Source organism: Opisthocomus hoazin, chromosome 6 (genome assembly GCF_030867145.1).
Source record: "Opisthocomus hoazin isolate bOpiHoa1 chromosome 6, bOpiHoa1.hap1, whole genome shotgun sequence".
NCBI lineage: Eukaryota > Metazoa > Chordata > Aves > Opisthocomiformes > Opisthocomidae > Opisthocomus > Opisthocomus hoazin.
Genome location: NC_134419.1, coordinates 7,147,540 through 7,170,533, shown reverse-complemented (window position 1 = coordinate 7,170,533; position 22,994 = coordinate 7,147,540). Strand labels below are relative to the sequence as shown.

The 22,994-nt window shown below is 41.7% G+C and overlaps 1 protein-coding gene across 2 annotated transcripts in view; it reads right to left on the bottom strand.

Annotated features, from left to right (window-relative positions):
- Positions 1-11,394: 11,394 nt before the first annotated feature.
- Positions 11,395-22,994, bottom strand: part of SLC1A7 (solute carrier family 1 member 7) — a 59,850-nt gene continuing 48,250 nt past the window's right edge. For both annotated transcript variants that reach the window (XM_009939747.2, XM_075424038.1), the window contains 4 exons: positions 21,274-21,468; positions 17,939-18,073; positions 13,795-13,894; positions 11,395-11,717 (listed from right to left, as the gene is read on the bottom strand). In XM_009939747.2, coding sequence (XP_009938049.1) covers positions 11,481-11,717; positions 13,795-13,894; positions 17,939-18,073; positions 21,274-21,468 — 667 coding nt within the window. In that variant the 3' untranslated portion in view covers positions 11,395-11,480. The remainder of the gene's footprint in view (positions 11,718-13,794; positions 13,895-17,938; positions 18,074-21,273; positions 21,469-22,994) is intronic.

Sequence of the window (22,994 nt, the reverse complement as noted above, 5' to 3'; positions counted from 1 at the left end):
AAGGTGATACGTACACTGTTAAACTTCTTAAATCAAGCATCAGCCTTTCCAAAGGAGACCCACCTACAGCCAAAGGGGAACATCCCGTAGACCAGGAGAATTAGGAAACCCTTTTCCAAGTTTATTTCAAAATAATTGTACACTGAATCTGTCCTTAAAAGGGGACAATGTTTCCCAGCAGCACCACCCCCCCCCCCCAAGAGGACTGTCTTCTGATTGTCATGTCAGAGATCGATGAGGGAGAACCACGGCCTTGATTCCTCGCTTACCTGGTATTGTCAGCACCTATGACATTTTGGACATAAAACTGTCAAACCAAAATGGTAGTTTCTTTCTTTCAAAAAACTAAGAGGCTCCGTGAGAGATGATAAGAAAGAGTCAGAAGGCCACAGGGCTAAGCCCACCTCTTTTTCTTGACTGTGGGTGGCTCCTGTAATCCCAGGGTCCAACCCAGACCTCGGATGGAGCAGGACCCAGGAACACGCATTTTTATTATTCCCTTTAGTAAAAATGAGGAGAGTTGGGTGGTTGGCCTCTCCTTAGGCCACTGAGTTGGACCAGGAAGAGACAACATAACTGTTGTTTTCATGTAACTTTCTTCCTGTGAATTGCTTGGATTTGGGAAAGAGACAAACACGAAGTTTTTAAGGCTGAGACAGATATATGGATAGTGAAAACCTGAAGTTTAAAACATTCAGTTGGCAACTCTATTCCTAAGTGTGCATTTGCACATTCTTGGTATTCATGCATCTGTATGCAAACTGAGGTCCAAGTTTATTTGCTGTTTTTCTCTTAAAGGACGTTTCCTCATTACAGAGGACACTGCAAAAAAATGGGAAAAATCGGATTTTTCTGAGATTGGATACGATTTTTCGTAGCATTGGGAGTACAAATGCAGCACGTGAGCTATAAAGAACTCAACAGGCGCCAAAAATAGCCCCTGGATAATGAGCTTTTATTTCAGACGATGTGCACGTAGCCCGGCTACATCTGCAATGTGGACGGGCAGTTCCGCAGCTGTTCTCCCCCTCGTCCCCGTTCCTTCGGGCTCCTTACCCCCATGCCCATTCCCTCCTGAGGACTGGGTCACCCGGCGCCTGCTCCCTCCCCGCTGCTATCCCTCCTGCTGCACACCGCTCCCCTCCAGGTAACCCCGCGGGCTTGTTTTTTGGGGGCTTCCAGGAAAAAAAGGCTGGGGATAATTGTACCTTCCCCAGAGGTGTTATCTCCCCATGAGGGGGTTGTGGCCCCTTTTCCTTCCGTGGGTGCCGGGAGGGCCCATGAGGCTGGGGTTGGACTGGAGCTGGGGAGCCTGTGTCCCTCTGCTCCCCGCGTTCACAGACGTGGAGGTTTCCTCCTGCCCCAACAAGGCCCCACAAGGAGCTGGTGCCATCCCACCTGCTGTGGGGAGAGGAGAGGCCCCGGCTGCGGCGGCTTCTCTGTGAGGAGGGAGGTGGGATGAGGCCGAGGCCTGCCCTGCTCCAAGATGGCGCCCTGCGAGCCCCTCTGCGAGGGACAGCAGGACGTGGCGGGTGAGCAGCAGTCCCCAGCCTCATCGGGCAGGAGGGGTGGGTTGTGGGGAGCGCCGGCGGCCGTGCTGCCAGGGAGGGAGGCAGGGTGGGGGGCGAAGCACCTCTGTAGTGTGCTGAGGGGGGTCCCGCTCTGCCTCGAGGGCCTCACAACACTGTTCTGTGGTGTTTGGTGTTGAAGTGTCACGTTTGATGAAAAAGAGGTGCTTTACACAGTCAGTAGATACTCTTCTAAGGAAAAATTAGTTAAGAAAGAAAAAAAAAACCTCCGAAGGAAAACTTTTGACCAAGTTTGACAGGGGATGCGGTGGGGCGGGAGGAAAGCTGCAAAGTGCTCCCTTGGGGGAGCGGCGGCAGCTCCTGGCGAACACCAGCTGCAGGCCCCTGGCAGTGGCACAGCGTCCCGGCGGGGCGGCTTCCTCCCAGAGCTGCCAGCCGCCCTCCTCGCAGCCGGCGGTGGGCCAGGCAGCCGTGCCGGGGTGAAGATCTGAGGTATCTTCTGAGCTCTGGGAACTTGGAGATGATTTTCATTAGCTCCCTGCCATAGGATTGTCCATTGACAGGGCTGCTGGGGAGAGGATCCTCCAACTTCTGCAGGTGCTGAGGAGCTGGGCTGACAGGCCTGCTATGAAGGCATCTGTGGTATAAAAAACGCCCTCCTCCTCTTCTGCTGCTTTGCAAGAGGGATAGCGGGGACTTTTTCCTGAGAAGGCTGAAGATCTGGAGTAGCAGGAGTTAGGTATGTGCAAGAGTGAGGCTGTGTTAATAAAGCAAATGAGAACGGGAAGTGTCCTCCTCCCTGGGACCCAGCTGCCATTTCTTGCTCCTCAGTGGTCCGTGCAGAGGCGGGAGGCAGGAGGGGTCTGATCAAAGCTTCACGATTCTTCTTTCTTGACAGTGGCTGTTGATGCTCAGTAAGAGTTTAGTTTACCATACTATTTGTCACAATGTTGACTGAGCCCATGAATATTTTTACAAATTTTGCTTACAAAAAAGTAATAAAAATAAAGGCATATTTTACAATTAATATATTTGATGGGAAGCAGTCTCTTGGAAAGCTTCTGCGATATAGTCCAATATCCTATTAACTGTTTTCATTCTGTACTGTAATATTGGTGAGTCTTTCTCCCTGGGTTAGGGAATAGTTGTCCTAAACACTTCAACGTATAGAGAGTTTTATATAATATGAATTTAGCCTTGTTTTTTCAAGATACTTGCTTCTCTAGTGGGATTCATTTATGGAGATCATTGTAATTGCTTTATTATGTTGCTAATATAAGAACAGTGAGTAAATTCCCAAAAGAACTTGATTTCCTTTAGTGAGGAAAATATTGGTGTGCCCTGTAGCTCTGATTCATACCGCTATTGTAAAGTCAGCCAGCTGTGAGATGTATGTGGAGGCAGTGGATGATAAATGTGTTCTAATAATCCAGTATACAGAGTGTTTCCATAAAAATTCTTCAGTAGTATCCAAGGACATTAAACAGTCCATCAATAAAATCCTTCTTTAAATGATTTTGAATCAGGCAAAAGCTGTTTCAATGCACAGTCGTACAGGCTATCTCAAGTTTTCCCCATGGTAGTTCCAGAATCTGTTTTTAGCGTATGATTATGATACTGTCGAGAACGTTGCTTCCGATAAAAATTCAGACTGATTTGCAGTATTCATAGAATCAGAGAATGGTTTGGGTTGGAAGGGACCTTTAAAGGCCATCTAGCCCACCCCCAGCCCTGCAGTGAGCGGGGACATCTTCAACTGGATCAGGTTGCTCAGAGCCCCATCCAACCTGACTTTGAATGTTTCCAGGGATGGGACATCTACCACCTCTCTGGGCAACCTGTGCCAGTGCCTCACCACCCTCATTGTGAAAAAATTCTTCCTTATATCTAATCTAAATCTACCCTCTTTTAGTTTAAAACCATTACCACTTGTCCTGTTGCAACAGGCCCTGCTAAAAACTTTGTCCTCTTCTTTCTTATAAGCCCCCTTCAGGTACTGGCAGGCTGCTGTAAGGTTTCCCCACAGCCTTCTCTTCTCCAGGCTGACCAGCCCCAGCTCTCCCAGCCTTTCCTCTCAGCAGAGGGGTTCCAGCCCTCGGATCATTGCTGGGGCCTCCTCTGGCCCTGCTCCAACAGCTCCAGGTCTGTCCTGCGCTGAGGGCTCCAGAGCTGGATGCAGGACTCCAGGTGGGCTCTCACCAGAGTGGAGCAGAGGGGCAGAATCCCCTCCCTCGCCCTGTGGCCATCCTGCTGGGAATGCAGCCCAGGGTATGGTTGGCCTGCTGTGCTACCAGTACACACTGCCAGCTCATGTCCAGCTTTTCATACATCAGTACCCCCAAGTCCCTCTCAGCAGGGCTGCTCTCAATCCCTTCATCCCCCAGTCTGCACCAATACCGGGGGTTGCCATGATGCAGGTGCAGGACCCTGCACTTGGCTTTGTTGAACCTCATGAGATTCACACAGGCCCACTCTTCGAGCTTGTCCAGGTCCCTCTGGATGACATCCCATCCCTCCGGCATGTCAGCCACACCACTCAGCTTGGTGTCATCTGCAAACTTGGTGAGGGTGCGCTAAATGCCACTGTCTGTGTCGTTGATGAGAATATTCTCAGCTCCAGTTGCAGACAAGGAATGAATGAGTGTCATGCTTTTATTGCTTAGGGTGTAATTGCATGTTTGTTGACAGTCATCAAAGAAATTAGCTTTAACAAATTTTTACTTAGGATATATCTTTTATATAGAATTAAAATTAACTTTGATTCCTTACATAGCACTCTAGATTTCTCCCCTTCTTTGTGGTGGACCTCTGTTTCGGGTCTGTTTTATTCAAACGCAGCAGTGGGATAAAACCCAAAGCACTTTACTGATGTGCTGAGGACAGTAGAGTTGCTGCACCATGAGGCACCCTCATCATCCACAGCTTAGAAGTTTTGGCATTGGAAGACTCAGGCTGGTTGTTCCTACTCTCTATGTAACGCAGGCAGGAAGCACCAAAGTGAATCTTTGCCAAATCAAGCAGGAACAACCGAAGTGAGTCTTCCAGGTTGTTCCCACCTGCCTTACAGAGAGGGGACGAGCAAAATGTCTGGTATGCAGATAATCTCAAATACCTTCTGTGAAATTTACTATGGAGAGCTGAAGATTACTTTGCAAAAAAGTATGGTATGGTGCTGTACGTTAGATCTGTGCACAGCACCAGGGAGAAAACAACTGAGAATGAGACGTCACAGTGGAAATTCTCTCCATCGGAGAGCTTCGAGACTTGCTTTCTGAACTTTCTGCTAGAGCTGGACGGATACCCTCCTGTCCATCCTGATTCCTCCCTCCTCAGATATTTGGTTAGGAAGGATTTCATGTCAGAGATATGCTTTCTTCTATTAAAAATCTCCAGAAGATTGGATTATTTATTCTAAAACAAAGATCATACATTTACTGATTAAACTATCAATAAAATATAGGCTATCGAATCTCTATACTTTATTTGTTTTCAAAAAACTCATGAAATATAAAAGAACTATTTAAAGTATTTAAATGGAAAAGAAGATGGAAGATCAGGGTTGAAAATACTCAGTTTGCCTTAGTTCTGTATAATTTCCACATGTTTTTAATAGCCTAGTGGTAAAACCCTATAAAACCACTAGAAGCAATGAAATCATAATGAAAAATCTCAAGGTCAGTCTTGTTTTTCTTTTGGTTTTGCATTCTAGACCATAGAGAATTTGTAGCAGAAGAAATGTGAGATATCTGTGAACATAAAACACTTCTTGTTTTGCTTCCCCTGCTTTTTCCATCTTATTAAAATACCCTCCTTTGGGGGTGGGGAAAAGCTAAAAAATGCTAGAGATATTATAGCCTTCTTAGGAAAGTTCAAAAGCAACAATTAACTACAGTAAGTTTCATGTGGTGGGTCAAATCCTGGCTTTCAGCTCGTGTTATGTGCAGACACATACAAGTGTGTGTTCCACTCCTAAATGAAATGCAGATACCTCCTCATGATGAAAGATGTCTGCTTTTAAAGCAACAGATGCAGAACTCTGTACCTTACAGAAGAAAAACTCCTGTGACAGAACCTGAAAAGCAGAAGTGTGACCTACCTACCCTCAGCACATCCATATTCCCAGTGGCGTGAATACTGAAGGGTTTTGTAATAAATGAATTGATAATACTTCAGCAACAATATTTGCTTGTTCTTGTGCTGGACTGAGTGCTCTATGCTAGTTTGGAAAGAAGAACAGAATGCGCTACCACCAAAATTCTTTGTGGGCATACTAATAAGTTTTCGTTGTGTCACAAATAGGAGAAGGAAAAGATTTGTTCCATTAACTGCACAGTCTGTTCCAATAGCTTTCAGTGAGTGAGAGGTAGCCAAGAATTAGCTGTGAAGGGGTGACCAGTGAGTCACAGATGCTCGTGGATACCTGCAGACCTGTCTGCTTTGTCTTTAGTGGCTGTCTGCAAGCAGAAGCTTTGCAAGGAAAGGGGTGGCTTGCTCCATCCCTACCTCTCCAGCTGCTGGTACCCTTTCTCTTGGAGCCAGCAAGGAAAGGAGGTTTGATTCTATTGCAGGAGAAGTGACTTAACAATCTGCCTCTTCACCTATCAATACTCACCATCTTGTCTTCCTGAAGCCTTCTTTATTCCTTCCCCAAAATACCATTCTCTCAGTAACAGACTGCTATGATTTTACTTTGACAGCCTGTAAAATGTCTGAAATATGTTGTGACACAAATCTGCCAAAAGTCTCAGCTGTGCCAAATCCATTCCCAGATATCATCTTCGAGGCTATGGAGATGCAACTGTTGCTACTTTTAAAATAATGGAATCTGAGCTTTTTTCACTTGAAACAGGAGCTTGGAAATTCCTGTGAATATTGTGGGTAGTGATTCTGTGCTTCCAGAGAGACAGGAGTGTCTAATCCAGGGTAGCCATGAAAGTCCCCTTTAATGTGTTCTATAACTGTCTCAGTTTGCATCTGATTTATCCTTACCATGCAACACTGTTGAATTAGAAAACTACTTTTTCTCTGTTTGTAGACGGGAAGCAAACTCTGCATTCTTGTGGTCAGTTGACCATGAGATCACATGAGAGTCTGGGATAGTGAATAACAAGCTGAACTTAAGCAGTGACCAGCCTTCCTGTTCTATTGATCTCATCCATTTTGGGTTTTGTGGAAGAAACTCTCTTATAAATTCCAGTTGCCTCCTCAGTTGTATGTGAAGTCATAGGTTAAAGTGAGAAATTTAGTACATGTATTTCATTTGCGGCTCGGTCCTTAGTGAATGGTTGCATTATGTTTGTCCATGCTGTGACCTCCTTGTCAAATATTTAAAGTCAGATATTTTCCAGGCATTATTATTGCAAAAATGTCTGCTCCCCCACTGCAAGACAGGCAGCAGTAGCATCCCTATTGAAAAACCTACATTGCTTTCTCCCCTCGCTGTACTTGGTTCTCAGCTGGAGGGCTGTGATCTCAGCCAGCTTAGTGCCTGGAGGGGCAAACCAGCAATTCCTCGTTGCCACCGTGACTGTAACGAAAGATCGCTGTCTTTATGTAAAAACGCACCTGGTCGTTCAGCAGAGATGGAGGCACAGAAGGACTTAGCATTGGGCAAGATCAAAAGCAGCCTGAGTTTTCCAGATTCAATTAATTTCCCAGGTTACACATTTTGCGTGCACACATCAACCACCTTCTGCTAGTAGTTACCACAGTTTTATGGGAAACACAGAAAGGACTGAGGTCATTTCCAAGACTATCCATCTGGCTTGAAGATGAAGCATTCTGTCTGCTTTGAAAGTATTATAAATCAGTTTGCTGTTGTTAAAAAGGGTCTAAAATTAATGTTTGTTGTAGAATTGAAAGAGAGGGCTCATCGAATGGTGATGTTACAGAGTTACTGTATTTTCTAAGTGCTTTAGAATTGCTAGTATGGCATGGAGGGAGTCTAAGATTTAAAGTTTTAGATAATTATTTAGATCATCTGATTTCTATGTTGGGATACATATTCAGGTGACATAAATAAGCTTAGCTGCAATTAAGTCATTTAAGTGGCATCAATTAAGACTAGCTGAGACTATGAGTGACTGTGCTGGTTCCATAAACTTCTATATTTGGGTTGGCAGCCAAAAGCGCTTGGGAGGTAGTGGGATGTGTAAGTGCACTGGTTATGTCTCTTTCTCCCAGTTCTAAATCTTGTACAAGGATTTATTACAGCAATTCAACACAAAACTTCCTTGGTGTTGGCAAAATCCTCAAGAACCTGTTTTAAGATGTCTTTAATCATGTTTTACACCACAACAGTCTGCGCTGGCTTCTTTCCTCTCGGTAGTGTCTCTAGAGCAATGCAGTTGCACATTAACCAGCATAAAATCACTGTCTCTGATAAGTACGTGTTAATTTTTATTTCTTCCATAGCTGTATACAATGCACCACCCTTCTTAATTATCTTCTCTCCCTCCTCAACACTCTCTGCTAGTGTGTCTTGAGTATACTATAATAGGCTAAATTCCCTTTCTTTTTACCAGGGGGAGGCAACTTCAAAATAAGGTTGAATGTTGCCAGTTAAGAAATATGTTCTTTCCACATATACTTGAAAGTATTCCATACAAGCTGACGTAATTAGTGATAGATTGGATGTTTGACTGATATTTTTAATATAAAAGTTTTGAGACTATAAAAGTCACATGTTTGTTTTTATGCTCTGAAAGTAGGAGAAACATAATTTACCAACACAAAGCTTGCACTCTAACTTGATAATCAACGGCTTCATTATTTTGGTTGGAAGGAAGTGTGATTACAGCTGAAAAATGTGAACAGATCCATACATGCAAATACAATATAGAACCTACTGCTAGCCTAATTGCACCGTGCGTCAAGCTGCTTGACAACAAACACCGTGAGACATGGAAAATAGTTAACGTGGAGGAAAGCTTACATTGCAGCTGCCATTGTTGTGCAAGGCCCAAAGCAACATCAACAGAAAATAAACTTGCCCTGAAAAGAGTTTGTAAAAGCAAAATATAAGACACCAAACAGTAGCTCCAAACTACAGGAGACTCACAAAGAAAATGGTAAGTTATGATAGGTGTAATCTTTAGGGTGAATGGGAGGCACATATTGGTATAAACCCTAAGTTTTAAAGATCCAAACAATATAATGTATCAAAAAAAATGCATTTCAAATTTGCAAAGCAAAACTGGACAGTCTATGAATAGGATTTGAATGCAGAAGGCTACTTTTAAAACAGCCTGTTGATTCAAAAAAAATATACCTTCACATATGAGACTTCTGCATTCCCTAGTTGCCAAACAGAGTGTAAAGGGCAAAATTGTGGTTTTCTTTATTGTGTAGGACTTCAGTAGCACAACCAGCTGCTTCTTCAGGTCTTTGATGCTTTGTCTCATCTGAAGTTCTCCTTGCAAACGTCACAGGTTCTTAGCACTGAGGTTGGCTTAGAGACACATGACTGAGCTGAAGAGAGTCAGAGTAAGTAAGCTCTCTCAGGCAAGCAGGCAAAAGAATTTGCACTTTGTAGTTAGCCAAAGGTTGTAAGTGGCTGGAGAAGGTGGTGGCAAGGCTAGCAGCACTTTCTGCCTGGCAGCACATGGCACCTTGGCATGGTGCGTGGGCAAACTCATCCAAAACCTCTTAGTTCAGAACTGCTCATTCCAAATCTTGGATCTACCTGGCCTCTTCCTTCGTCATTTCTTTCTATGCAAAGTGATTGTAAAGTGATAGATGACTGGCAGGAATGATTTTACTATTGCTTCACATATCTGTCATTGACTGTGTGAAGTTGAGACTATGTTATGTTCTCTTTGCTGGCAAAGCCAGTATGCAGAAGGCCTGCCCTCTCCACAGGCGCTTCGGCTGTTTCATTCCTGGCTGCTTGTTCTTGTCCCTGTGTCACCCCTTCACTGGTGTTGACACAACTGTCTGTCAGGACTGTGCGAAAAACATATGTGAACTGGTTTGAATTAAAAATACTTCTCATCTGATTCTTCGTCTGGCCTCATAAATAGTTGGGTCTGTACAGCTGGGAGAGGAGGGGAGACAGTGCAGGGAGGAACGGACGGCTGGGGAAGGATGAATGGGACCTCTTGGAGCTGTCAGTGCTGCTTAGAGGAAAGCATCAGATGCTGTGTTTGTCAGCTAGTGCTTCTGCCCATTCAGGGAGGTGCAGACCAGCCTCAGCTCTCCCAAATCACTCATTTTAATGGCACTCTGTAGAGCAGGTCCATTATAGGACTTGCTCAGGAGCATATTGTTTTGAAAAAATCCAGTTCTTTCTTATTCTTTATATTCTGTGTTTGTTGTTTTCACTCTAGAATAAAATCAGGAAAATAGTTATCAACTGTATGTGTTTTAAAATTAATACTTAATTTCTGAGGAATTATAGGCAAATAAGATGTATGTTTGTTCTCTCTGGCTTTACCATTTGATATTTAAACTACCTACACTACAGCCCTCTGAGGCAACAAATCAGTGCATGACAAAAGAAATAGTCTGAACAGGAGCCCTCAAAGAACAGGTGAACATGCCCATCCCAGGAAAATCATTAATCGTGTGCTTGAAGCACTTCTGCTTCTGGCGAGTGCAGAAATTTTCCTTTTTGACTGGGTTATTTTTTCTCTACAGATGAGAGGAGCACATTATAATACCAGGCACATGTTATCTGAAACTGATATGACACAAGTAGCTAAATGTATTATGTCAAGTGTATTGGTATGAACTGGTATGTAATCTCTGGATTGAATCCCAACTTTTCAAAAGGCCTCCTCACTCTCTGTTTTTGCAGCAAAATAAGAAGACACTGATAGTAGAAGTGCACAGACAGCCTGTTTTTGAAATGGCAGGTTTATTAAAAATGTTCTCTATCACAAACATTGGAAACGTAGCGGATTTTATTGTAACTGAAAGATTCAGTCGATAGTGGAAAGGGAGAAACTGTCAATGTAGATCAACCACTGAATTATGAGAAATAACGGGCCAGTTTCCACTGAAAACTCCTCACAAAACCTCAGTATTACCCCCATTATCAGCATCGTTGGGTTCCAGTCTGTCCAGTCTGCCCGTAGGATGACGCACACGGTTCAAGAGCTTGAGTTTTGGGTTTATACACATCTACAGTAGATCAGCCTACAGGAGAGGACACGTTAGCACCAGTGCTTATGGATTACGGCTCACATCGCCTCTGCCACTGCATGTGCATGGTACTGACTCTACTGAAGAGTTAGGTTAAAAAAAGGTTAATAAATCTGGCACTTGGAAGGCAAACTGTGCTCTGCAGTGACCTAGGAATTCTTTGTGTTATGCATCACACCTGAATGCCTGTCTCTGAAGGCTGCACATCAGAATTACCTGTATGTGCTTTCTTGCAAAAATTGATGCTTTGCTTCACCGCTGCTTGAGGTGTTATTTGGTAATATATGTAACACCTTGAGATCAGGAAATCAGTGTGATTTTCCTACTGCTGTTCTAAAACTAAGCACAAACTCTGTATTTAGTGAATATTAGACAAAATTAGTATCTGTAACAGTCTGGGTGAAACATTTTCACATCGCAAAAAATCTACATAAATACAGTGTTCATAATTATTGAGATTCACAAAAAAAGGCTTTGGTTAGAAAACCAAAAAGGGTCAAATAAAAAAAAAACCTTTAAAAAAGAAGCCAAAGGAGTGTCAAATGCTATATAGGAGTCAAATGAGTGCAGAATAAAACAGTAGTTGTCCATTAGTTAATTTTTCAGTATTCAAATCTTCCACCTAAAGAAGCCCATGTCTCTTGCGAACTGTGTGTCTTTCCTGATGTTCACAGCTGGTCTTCTAGCTCCAGTACAAGCAGGGTGGCGATAATTCCACGTTTTCCTGTTCAAGAGTCCCTCTTCCAGCTGTGAGGTAGAGATTGGGTATCAGGTCACTGGGGTGTGAGATACCACTGAGTGTAGCAGTTACACATTTGTTTCTAGTTCATTTATTTCAATAGTGCAGTGGTCTTTACTGTTGGATTTCTTAGTGTGATTCTCCACTGGACTTTCTTCTTGCTCCACTTGTACGGGTATGTGGTGCTGAAACCCTTTCACTGTTTCTGGTCCACGAGATTCATTCATGGTCTTCACACAGCCATTTCTCTGGTAAGCCACAATCTGATGGATGTTAATAGGCTTAGTTTCACAGATCAATGGCACCTACGTGAAAAGCATTAAGATTCGGAATACTGCCACTGTTCACTTTATATAGCAGGAAAGGAATTTTTACTTTGAAAGCCTGTGGTCTGCTTTACATTCACCAGGATTATCTAGGGCCTCCATAGACTCCCAGGACCTGTTTCTCATATACACTAAAGCATCTTTGCACCATCTGGATAAAGTGAAAGTGTCTCTAAGTATGTAAAAATGCAAATTCTGTCACAACTCTAAGTTAACTTATACCCACAGTAATAACTGCTTGCACCAGAAAAGCAATATAAGTAGGGTAAATAAAGACTAGAATTTCAGGGCTAAGTTCAAAAGATATGGACTCTCAAAGACCAGTATGCTGAGCTTTGGGCAGTGCTTGCTCTTGAGTGCATTACATAGACCAGTAAGTATTGGTTGTTTTCTTCTGCCTTTCTTCTAACCCAAGAAACTAACACCTGTCTTTTAATTTTGCACTATTTCAAAAGAAATAGAGGATTTTATTGACCAATTCATAAGTTAAATATTAAAGTGTCCTTTAAATCAAACCAGAAGTTCTGATGGGGAAAATACGACGTAAATACTGGCAGAGAGAAAAGGTGGGCTTGCAGCTGAGAAAATTTGCCCTTTGGGTATACATTACTAACTCCACAAATTATGCAGCCAAAACATATGGCAGACTAATGGTATATTTTAATACAATTATAGAGCATGATGCAAAGAAAAATCTCATCACAGATGACTAAATAATCCCTTAGGAGGGATTTTATATTCTTGAAACATCTCTTTTTAAGTTCTAACTAGTTCTAAATACAGCAATGAAATGTCAGGAGGCGTGTGTTATGCAGGAACTCAGACTACGCTTCTGGCTTTGTAATGGATGACATACCATTAGGCTGTATGTTTAGGGTTTTTGTAGCTAGCTATATGTGTAGCCCATATATTCAGGCCTAATGCTGTCATCAGTAATTACTGTAGGTGCTAAGTGCCTCAGAGGATAAAGCCTGTCTTTCTCTATAAAACTAGAAAGACCAGGAAGGCATGAGGATGGGATTTACCAGAAAGACTGTATGTAAATGGGAGAAATAATAATAAAAATAAAACTTTGCTATCAGTGCTATTGTTCTTTGTAGAATACTACAAAGGATGCACAGGAATGAAACATTCCTTGTGAAAATCAGTCCTCATGAAGAACCTTTTCTGCATAAACTATTCTGTCTTTGTGGAAAAAGGCAGTGACAGTCTGCCATGAGGTGAAAATGTTGGGGATTAGCACCTCCAGGCATGGTGGGCTCATAGAATTAGGAATCTTCTTTGTCGTGGGTTTGAAGGAAGAGCATGAGGAGGAGTTCCTGGTATAAGGGAAGACTGAAAGATGCATGCCAAGGAGGAAAGAAAAAAAAGCATAGGAGTGGAGGGAGGCAGGGGCAGAATATAGAGTTATGTGTGGTGTATGGAATAAGATATAGAGAAGGAAAACCAAAGATGTAAGGAGGGACTTGTATTAAATGTAGAAGGGATGAAGATGTCTGGGAATGAAGTCTAGAATGGAGCAATGTGCTTGTGCTAGCCCAGAAAGGAAACTATTGCAACGGTGGCTTCAGCTTATGCTAGCAGAGAGGCTTGAAAGACCCAGAGTAGTTGCCTTTGTTGTGAGCTTATTGATTATACATCTACATACTCACATATACCTTTACCTAGCCCTATACACAAATATTCAAGGACATTTGTCACTTTGCTCTGTTGTTGGTCACTTTTTCAGAAGAAAGATGACTTACTGGCCAGTCAGGACTTGGCTGCTGAGTGTGGGATGCGTAGTTGCAGCATCTCATACATTTGCAGGACAGTGCAGCTGCTTCTCCAGCTCCCAGCCCCAGTGTGCCAAACACAGCTTTGAACTTGAGAGCCTTTTTGCATGACCTCGTGGAAAAAGACCCCTCCACTTCATCTGGCTAAGCAACACATTGCCCAATTCTATCCTCTCTCTGAAACACCTTTTATAAACTAGATGAAACAAATGTGGGAGGCTGAGAGCTCGCAGGTTCTGTGCCGTAATACGGCACACACTGACACACCCTGGCGTTGTTACCTCATCACCGTCCTTGATGAACTCCTTCCGGCAGATGTGGGCCATGATCCCAGCAGCCAGCGCGTCTCCCAGGACATTGATCATTGTTCTAAACCTGTCTCTGGCAAATGAAATAGTAATGGTAAGTGGCTGGCTCTTTGGGTACATGCCTATGCCTTCATTACTGCAGTAATCACATCTGAAGGCCAGTTTCGCCGTTTTTGTGAGCTAACAAGTTTAGAAATGGTAGTAAGGAGTTTGGCATGGGGCAACAACTAGTTACTGAGCTGCTCAGTTGGGTTTTCTAGCCTTTGCGGAGCTCAGTGCCCTGCACTGCCACATACTTAAATTTATAACTGAGCTAACTAGAGCATCTATGCCTCCCTACGCAAGCGAACTGAATCAGCACTGAAAAGGTTTAACACAGCAGATCAAGACTGCATTTATGTCTGAGTTTTTATGTTAAGGTCCAATATTATGGCCTGATTCGGAGGGTGATGCTGCAAATATCTTAATTCAATAAAAGCAGAGAGCAGCCAGTACAACTAGTACCTTGTATTAGTTATCCAGGTCCCAGTCTCAGCAACCAAAGTGCTAGTTAAGAAGATTATTGTATTGGTAGAATGAGCAGAATACAATAAAAATTATTCAGAAGATTGCTAAGTAACTACACTCACAAACTAAGCAGGCACTGACCATATTTAAATCATGTTAATTTCTGAAAAAGCTATGGTTGCTATGACTACCAGTGGCTTTTAAAGATTCTTCATTTTCAGTTATCATCTTTTCCAATTTAAATTTGTATGCTTGACAGTACTTGTATATATACAGTTTCACTATTTTTTATTTATTCACCTATGGGATAATTTCTTCCCTGTTTACACCTTCTACCCACTGTTTAAAACACAAATCTATTAAAATAGAGACTGTAAACACAAAAGTAAGTGGTTGTCATAGACAAGGGTTACACTAGAAACAGCTTGGAATCTATTAGTTAAAATTGACAAGATTTCAAATGGATGATATAGCTTTTAAGTCTGAAATATATTACGTCTTTTCCAAGAAAAACATACACATCTGAAAACTGTGTCATATTGGTAACTTAATTTATAAATGTGGGTTATAAAATGGCGGTGCAGAAATCTCCAGATGTTTGGCTTATTAAAGCCAGTGATGGTCCAATATCAACACTGCCCAGATTTCTGATCCTGGATCTTAATATAAAAAAGAATTGTAACTGTGTGCTGATTTTTTTTCAGATATTTTAGGCATGTACTCTGTTCATGCAAATGTATATGCCATTGCTTGCCTAATTAGCATGAAAGTTCTAGCATGAAAGGTTACTTGTGTGTGCAGTTGCCCCAGTGGTACACGCAACTGCAAGTAACCTCAGCAATAATCTTCTACAGCCTACACCTAGATGTGGTTGTTGACACCAGGACCCAGTCCTACACACGTTTGCTGAATCCGTTTTTCTAATTCCTGCTGTTCTGATTTTAAGTTTTGCCTCAAGGAAAATTCCCACAAGAATATGTTAGGCAGGGAAAAATACTGTTACAGCACATGTTGGTAGATGTTCCTGTTATACATAGACTTTTTTTTCCCTTGGTTGATCATCAGATTTTGATTCTTGGAAAGATATTCTGAGTGGTTGATTTTGGATTGTGCAAAGAGTCAGCTGTGGTAGAGAAGAAGCTGTATGAGCAGAGCTCAAGTCTTTGCACTCCCTTTTGGGCTCTGATTATGTCACACATCTCTTCTGAAGACAGAATGTTTCTGAGGAAACGGTGCACCATACTGAAACTCGTAAGAAAATGGATTGCCTGGCACGTTGTCTGACCAGTTCTATTCCATGTTTCTGTGTGTAGGGAGTAGTCGGCACTATGCGTGAGTAGAACCACACCGCACATCACCAATGTTTCTCCACTAAGAGGCCAGCCTGCTGCTAGTGGCATTTCTTTCAGTGCAAACATGTGAGTCAGGTGTTGGAGTGGTATTTTTAGCTTTGGATGGTATTATTAAAGATGCAAAACTTTTACCTTGTGTTTAATAAATTAGCTAAGAAAGATTTTTATTTTCTTCTTTATGTCTCTAGGCACTATCTAAAAGTATGAAGTTCACATAGATGTTATGGCTACCTAAAGGAGTTGTAATACCTGCAGTGCATTGTAATGGGTATTTCAGTCTCGTGAGATCATCTAACCAGCCTTCTTTAAGCATTCTTCATACTCCAGTACTTCCAAAACTAATATTGAAAATATTCATCATGTCAACCATGTTGACACTTTGCATCTGCAGGCTCTTGAAACCACCAAGTGCCGAAATACAGAAATATACTTTTTGTATGAAAGGTCATCTGCAAAAGACAGAAAATTGGGTCTGTTCCTTGCTCACTGTTTAATACCATCTGGAACTATAGCCTGAAAAAGCTTTGTATCTGTTGTTTTGAAAGGTTTTGTAAGAGAAAAAGGAGCATAATTCCCATATGCCCTGGAAGACTTACTGGAAAAGCAATGAAATGTTGATGTTGCTAGAGCTGGGCAAAAACTGAGCAATATAGAGGGAAAAGGCTTTTGTAATACAGCTTAAAACACTTTGATTTTGTTTTGCTTCATTTACTATTGAGTTTCAGTGGCTAGCATTAAAAAGGCTACTTTATTAAAATCTGAACCACCATTCCCAAGTTTAGGTGCCCACAGCAGATATTATTTCTCCTTCACCGAATTACATTCCTGATATTCCTAAAATAAAATATGCCTTAAAGTATGCATACAACACCAACAGTCATGACGCCTATTAGTAGTAATAATATCCTATTACACTGAACAGGAAAGTAAATAATTTCTTCTCACAGTTCTTTGTACAAAAAATCATTGGCTTGAAGTTAAATAAAGTAGGATATATAACAGAATGGACTTGTAACACGTTTTTACCCAGAACACTGATATAATTGAATTCCACTGTTTAAATGGAGATATATTTTATATAGATTAAATAAAAAATAGTTTGGACTGTCTCCTTGTGGATGCACATACTAATTATTAACAAGCTATTATGTACACCAGTTAATTGAAATGTTAATCAGCTAGGGACCAGTATTTTATGACTGGTCTTCCTAGACTCTGCCTCTGCTGTGAAATCCTCAGTGATTAGGGATGCAGCAAAGTAACTTTTCTACAGAATGGCTGAGCTTGCAAAACATGGCTCCATGCAGGGGGCTACAAATTGCTGCTGCATATTTAGCACTGAAATCAGAACGAGCAGAATTGCATCAGAATCTGTGATAAATGGAAGACATTATTAGTCCTAATGCCATGCATTAGAAGTATTACATTCAGGTTGACTATCTGATGGTTCTAGTTACAGTAGTTGTAGCTGTATGCAGCACAAACCATTACTGTACTGTCATGGCTACTTCAGGCAGAGTGGTATCTGTGGCGCGTGAGTACTTGCCTGCTTTAGCACTGGCTCGTGCCTCTTTGCAGAGTGATTCACTACATTGAGATGATGTCCTTGAAGTGTCAGTGGGCTGATAAGCAGAGTGGAGGCAAACCACATTTCCTAGGAATGTTGGCCTCTTGTCCTTGTCCAAGGCAAGGTTCCAGAGTCGTACCTGATGGACAGGTGTCTGGCCTGACCTTAAAACTTCTCATGAAGGTCATCCTCCAACCTGGCTAGGTGCAGCCACTTCCATTGCCTGACTATCCTTCTAGATACAGATCATTCCTAAGTTTTCCTGTAATCTGACATAAGGTGGTTACTTTGGGCTACTTCTTCATCCTCCCTCCCTGTGAATGTGAAGAACAATTGATCACTGTCCTCTTCAGGACAATCTTATCTATATCAGAAACTGCTATCATGGCCTCTTCCAGCCTTTTAGACTAAATGAACTCTGCTGCTTCAGTCTTTCCAGGTAGGTCATATAGTTCAAGTCTCATCTACACTCTCTCTCGTTCATCTATGTCTTTTCTCAATATATTGCCCACTTTGGCAGAGTATTTAATCTGAGGCCACGTTAGAAACATTTCAAGCAAAATAATTACCTCCCATGCCTTTTATGTATATTTGTACTATGCCCTCAGAGACACAATTGTACCCTCAGAGACTATCTGCCTTTTTAGCAATGTTGCCACACTGGCAACCTCAAAAGCTTAATGTTACTTACAGTGCCCAGTCGACGGCAATAATCAACGTGATGTCGTCTGTTGGGAGCCCAACCGAGGTCAAAACAATGACCATTGTCACCAGGCCAGCTTGCGGGATACCTGCAGCACCTATGCTTGCAGCTGTTGCTGTGATACTTCAATAAAGAAAGAAACGAATAAGCTTTAGCAGTGATGGGTTGCTCTGCAACACCATGTTTCTACAGGAGCTTTCCTAAACCATAATCCTTCTTACACAAGCCACCACACAGAAGTGCCAGTGTTTTGTGGGCAGAAGCCAGGTCGGAGAGCAAGAACAGGCCAAACTGCCTGCCCAGTGCTAAATTCTCAGCCTCTACCTTTGCAGCCTCAGCACTGGTGGGGCAGGTCTTCTGTATTTTAACATCATAAGGGCAGAGAAAGGGGGGCAGCCAGGCCGTGGGCTTCTCTGAATTATATCGGCTTCTCCGAGTTGTGTCAGCTTCTCACTGTTCATGGCACCACGCAGTGCTATGTGCCACGAATCTGCCAGCACTCCTCATTGCTCCTTCACCCCTAGCAGCAGAGCTCCCAGCAGACATCTCTGAGTCATCCTTGGCAGCTCCTGTGCCAGGCAAATCCATGGCTGGCTGCGGCTAGGGACTTTAATGTCAGTCCATCACGAAGAGGCTAGGCCAAGGGTAAAGAGGCTTGGCCAAGGGTGAAGTCCTTGCACAGCACATGGCTTTGCATACTTGGATCTAAATATGATGTGAGCGTGAATGTGACTGTACCTCTTCAGTTTCTGGAAAGTATTTTTACTTGACCTTCACACCACTTTTTCAGCCAGGCAAGCAGAAATGAATGGGAGACCAGGGCAAGAGTGAACCTGGCAGGCTTAACGTTTTTTTCATAATGCTGTTTTAAGGGGAGGGATTGAATTCCTCTTTCCAGGAGCGAAAGTGACCGGATATATTCATTTCCACCCATCTGGCCACTTCCAAGAGCTAGGCCATCCAGCAGAAAGACAAAAAACCAAATGTTGACAATTGTAAAAGGATAACATAAAGCATATACACTGATAATCCACTACATTCATCAATCCAGAATTTCAGAGCTTTTGGCAAGCAGCTAAGTGTCGTCAACCTCTTATAATGGAAAATGAGCGTAACAGTATTCACCCGTATGGAAACTGAGACACAGAGATATCCACTATCTTGCTCACAGCTTACAGTGAACCAGTAGAGCAGCATCAATATTTATACCTAGAGCCCTCTCCTGAAATAAAAAAATACATTTGCAAGTGGGTGTGATAGGGAATGAGAAAGATTTAGAACTACATTTTGAAAGAGTTACCTTGTATAGCAACCTAATAGCACTGTAATAGGCAGAGTACAGAAAGAAAAGAAGGGACAGAAGCTCAGATGCTGGGTGATACATATAATTAATATTAAAAGGTTCTCCAGTTAGTGCTACAAACTGGCTAGTTGATTAGGACTGCTTCTGCCTCCTAAGACAGTTTAGGCCAGAAAGTCTTATGACTTAACTGGGAGCAAAAATAGGAATGTGTAACTAAGATTGTATAGGCAAGCTCATCTGCTATTCCATTGACTTTTTACCTTAAGGTAGATGTTTCTTCCTATAGTATGCTCAACTGATGGGAACAGGATCTTAACCCTCTTTTTCTGCTACATCTAGGTTTGCATAATCACATTGACATAAACTGTAAACCTGGATTTTACAGATTATGAGCAAAGTAGACTAATAATTTTGCTAGCATTTTTCCCCCTCTGTAAAAAATATCCTGGCACTCAGGAGTATTTGAATTTCATATCTCCAAATACTAAAGTATCAAGGTCTGGGGCAGGTTTGGCCCACAGAATACAGTTAGTATTTGGCTTCAGATATTCAAGGTACTGAATCCACAGTGATTTCCTATTTACCCTCTTCTTTTGTAAGTCAGTCTTTTTATTTCTTTTTTTTTCTTGGATTTTTCCAGACTTTATTTGTATTTTCCTTCTACTGTCTTTACATTTTTCTGGTCCTTATGTACTAACAATTAATATGGGGATTGAAAATAATGAGATAAAATAGTGTTCCTCTAAGAGAAAGTTAGAACTTTCTTTCTTTCCGTTTACTATCACCCTCCTGCTTCTTCATTTTTCAAATCACCAGTCTCTACTTGAAGGTGTATGTAATGTCTGCCCGTGCTCTGGGCCATATTTTGGGACCACATTCTAAAAACATCTCCAAATTCAACATCACCAAAGACTAAATTTTAGCACAGGGTTATTCCAATAATTTTGCAGAGAGAGAGCGAGCCTGAAGCAAGAGCTCATATGGGCACAATTTACTTCTTCTGCTTCTAGTCTAACCAGATCTTGCCAGAAGCCCATTAGCAAGCCTCAGCTGTCATCTGGGGTTAGTTTCAGGATCCTCCTCCTCTTGTCATGAAGATTTTCAAGTCCAGCAGAAGATGGGCAAGGCCCAGCAGTATAAATGGGGCAGTGATGAGGTCACTGGGTGGGTAGGTAAGCAGATCTCAAATATGTTGCACAAGGCTCTGACTATGAGGAATGTTTTTCTAATCATTTGTTCCCTGCTGGAAACCTGCAGGTTTCGGTCCCTGGGGCGTTCTTTGGCAGCCACTGGAGTTATTCTGGCAGTAATTGTTCAGCTGGATCTTCTAGTCCTTTGGATGCATGACAGACCTTTCAAGGACAGAGTATGCAGCTGTAGCACTCTCTACCCACTGAAAGAGTGATTGTTCATGAAGTTTTTTGCCTTAAAAAGCAGCAGAAAAGACATTTTTAAAATATCTGAGTGATACAATATCTTCATAAAAACCTGCCCTGATAGTAGCATCTGTCCTCCTTCCTTGTTCCCCTACTCATCCAAGGTTTGCCAAAGAGCTTCCTAACACACACTACTCCCTATTATCTGATATAGGACTTTTTGCATTTGCTTTTTTGTGGGTTTTTTAACCTTTTCCTCTCATGTAAAGATACAAATGAGAGTTAAAGTTGAAAACAATTATGACATTTAAAATAGTGTTTTCAACACCAATAACGATACTAAAATGTTCCAATCCTAGGAAACGATCAATGGGTTGCCTAAAAGTAAAAATTCAACAGTTATCCTCAAATAGAAACACATTTCCTGATGTACATGAGCTTCTATTGAACAGTACCAGTACAATTTCCCTCTGTACAGTCCCTGATCTCTGCATTAGTTAGAGACAACCATCCTATGAGGAATGGATTCTTTGATAATAGCAAAGATGAGTTTTGTTCTGAACATTGCTACATACAAGAATCGTTCAGAGTGTCAAACTCAACAAGACAAGCAAATCATAGCATGTGGAATTTGAAGTTTGTACCTTATAGTGATAATCTGCCCAAAGTCCAGCTCATAGTTGTTTACTTGCGCAATAAAGATGGCAGCCACCGCCTCGTAGAGCGCCGTCCCATCCATGTTGATGGTGGCTCCCACAGGCAGCACAAACCTCGCAATCCTCCTGTCCACGTGGTTATTCTCCAGCAAGCACTTGAAAGTGATAGGCAGTGTGGCTGAGCTGCAAAACAGCCGAGAGCAGCACACATTGAGTTATTTTTATTTCTGGGGAATAGCATGAATTGTAGTAAACCTTCTCCAGGCAGGGTGAATTTTACACTAACCATGTGAGCACTGGTTCTCATTCTTTGGTACGCAGGTGTAACTCACTTGCCCTATAACTCACTCCTTTGCTTGAGAGAGATAAATATGTGTATAAATGCTAGAGTTAGTGTAAGTTTTGCTTCCCTCAAATTAAAAAGGCTGTTCTCTCTTTTGCTTTTTCTTCAGGAAAGGGACAGAAATGCTGCAGAGGCAGTATTCTATGCTGAAATGCAGGACAGGGGAAACACCATGTGCAACTTGTTAGTAAAAACTCTGAAAACTGTTGTGCACTCATGGTTTCTTAGAAAGTTTCCTTCCAGACCTTCTGAAATAGAAAGCCATTTTTAAACAGCAAGAGTAACCATAAAACAAGGAAAGGTATAAAGCAAGAAGGGCTCTTAACTCACTGTAAGGAAATATTATATAAACGCCCTTAGGGTTGTTCCAGTTCTAACTGCTTATTGACAGTAATTAGATGACCAGTTTAGGCAATTAGTTACAATGGCAGTGAGAGCTTACAAGAGATTGGAATGCTGCTTGTGTTAAACTCTAAAACATCCCAGTGGGCAACAGCTCTGACCAAGAAGCTACTCCTTCTTTTCTCACAGAATGCATTAATGCAGTAACGTCCTACCTCATACATAAGCAATTTCTTTTTTCTGCAAAGGATTAAGCAAAGATCTTATCAACAAGAAAAGAATAAAAATAAAAACTACAGACCAAGCTCCTGTATTCAGGAATACACAATCCCGTTTCCTCTCTCAGACAGATCTGCCCGTGTCCCTGGTGTGATCACATAACAATCACGTGATTGAAATTTATATAATAATGTGTACATATGTGAATGAGATATAAATATCTATGTGTGTGGAATGGTATGGAATGGAGTGGAATGGTATGAGACTGTTTGACAGGCATTCATTTTAAAATGAGCTTGACCTCTTCCGGACTTTAAACCTTGATTTTATACTCTCTAAAAAAACCCCTGATTTTTGTTTGCATTAACTGAGACAATTAATTAAATATTATCTGGTCATAAATTTCCTTGTTTTCAATAAGATGCATTCATTTTAAAATAATAATATATCTATTTGTATTTTATCAGCCTTTTTGTAACATTCTGCATTTTAACATATGGTGTCATGTTCATTAATATGTCACGAGTAATTAAACTGCATTCAAATGAGTGAGGGGGTATTTTTTGTGGCATGTCAGTTTGTATGTAAAATAAGTGATACCACTGGAGAAAATATACAAATGGCAAAATATTTTCCTGGTTATGATACTCATTTTAATATACTGCTCAGTATCTGAGACTATTCAAATAGATGTAAAATAGCAAACACCTTCAAAATTATTCCAAACTTGCCTCTTTAAAGAGATAATTTATAGGGGAAATATTGGTATCATAATACTAAAGTCTTCAATGTTCTATTCTCCTGT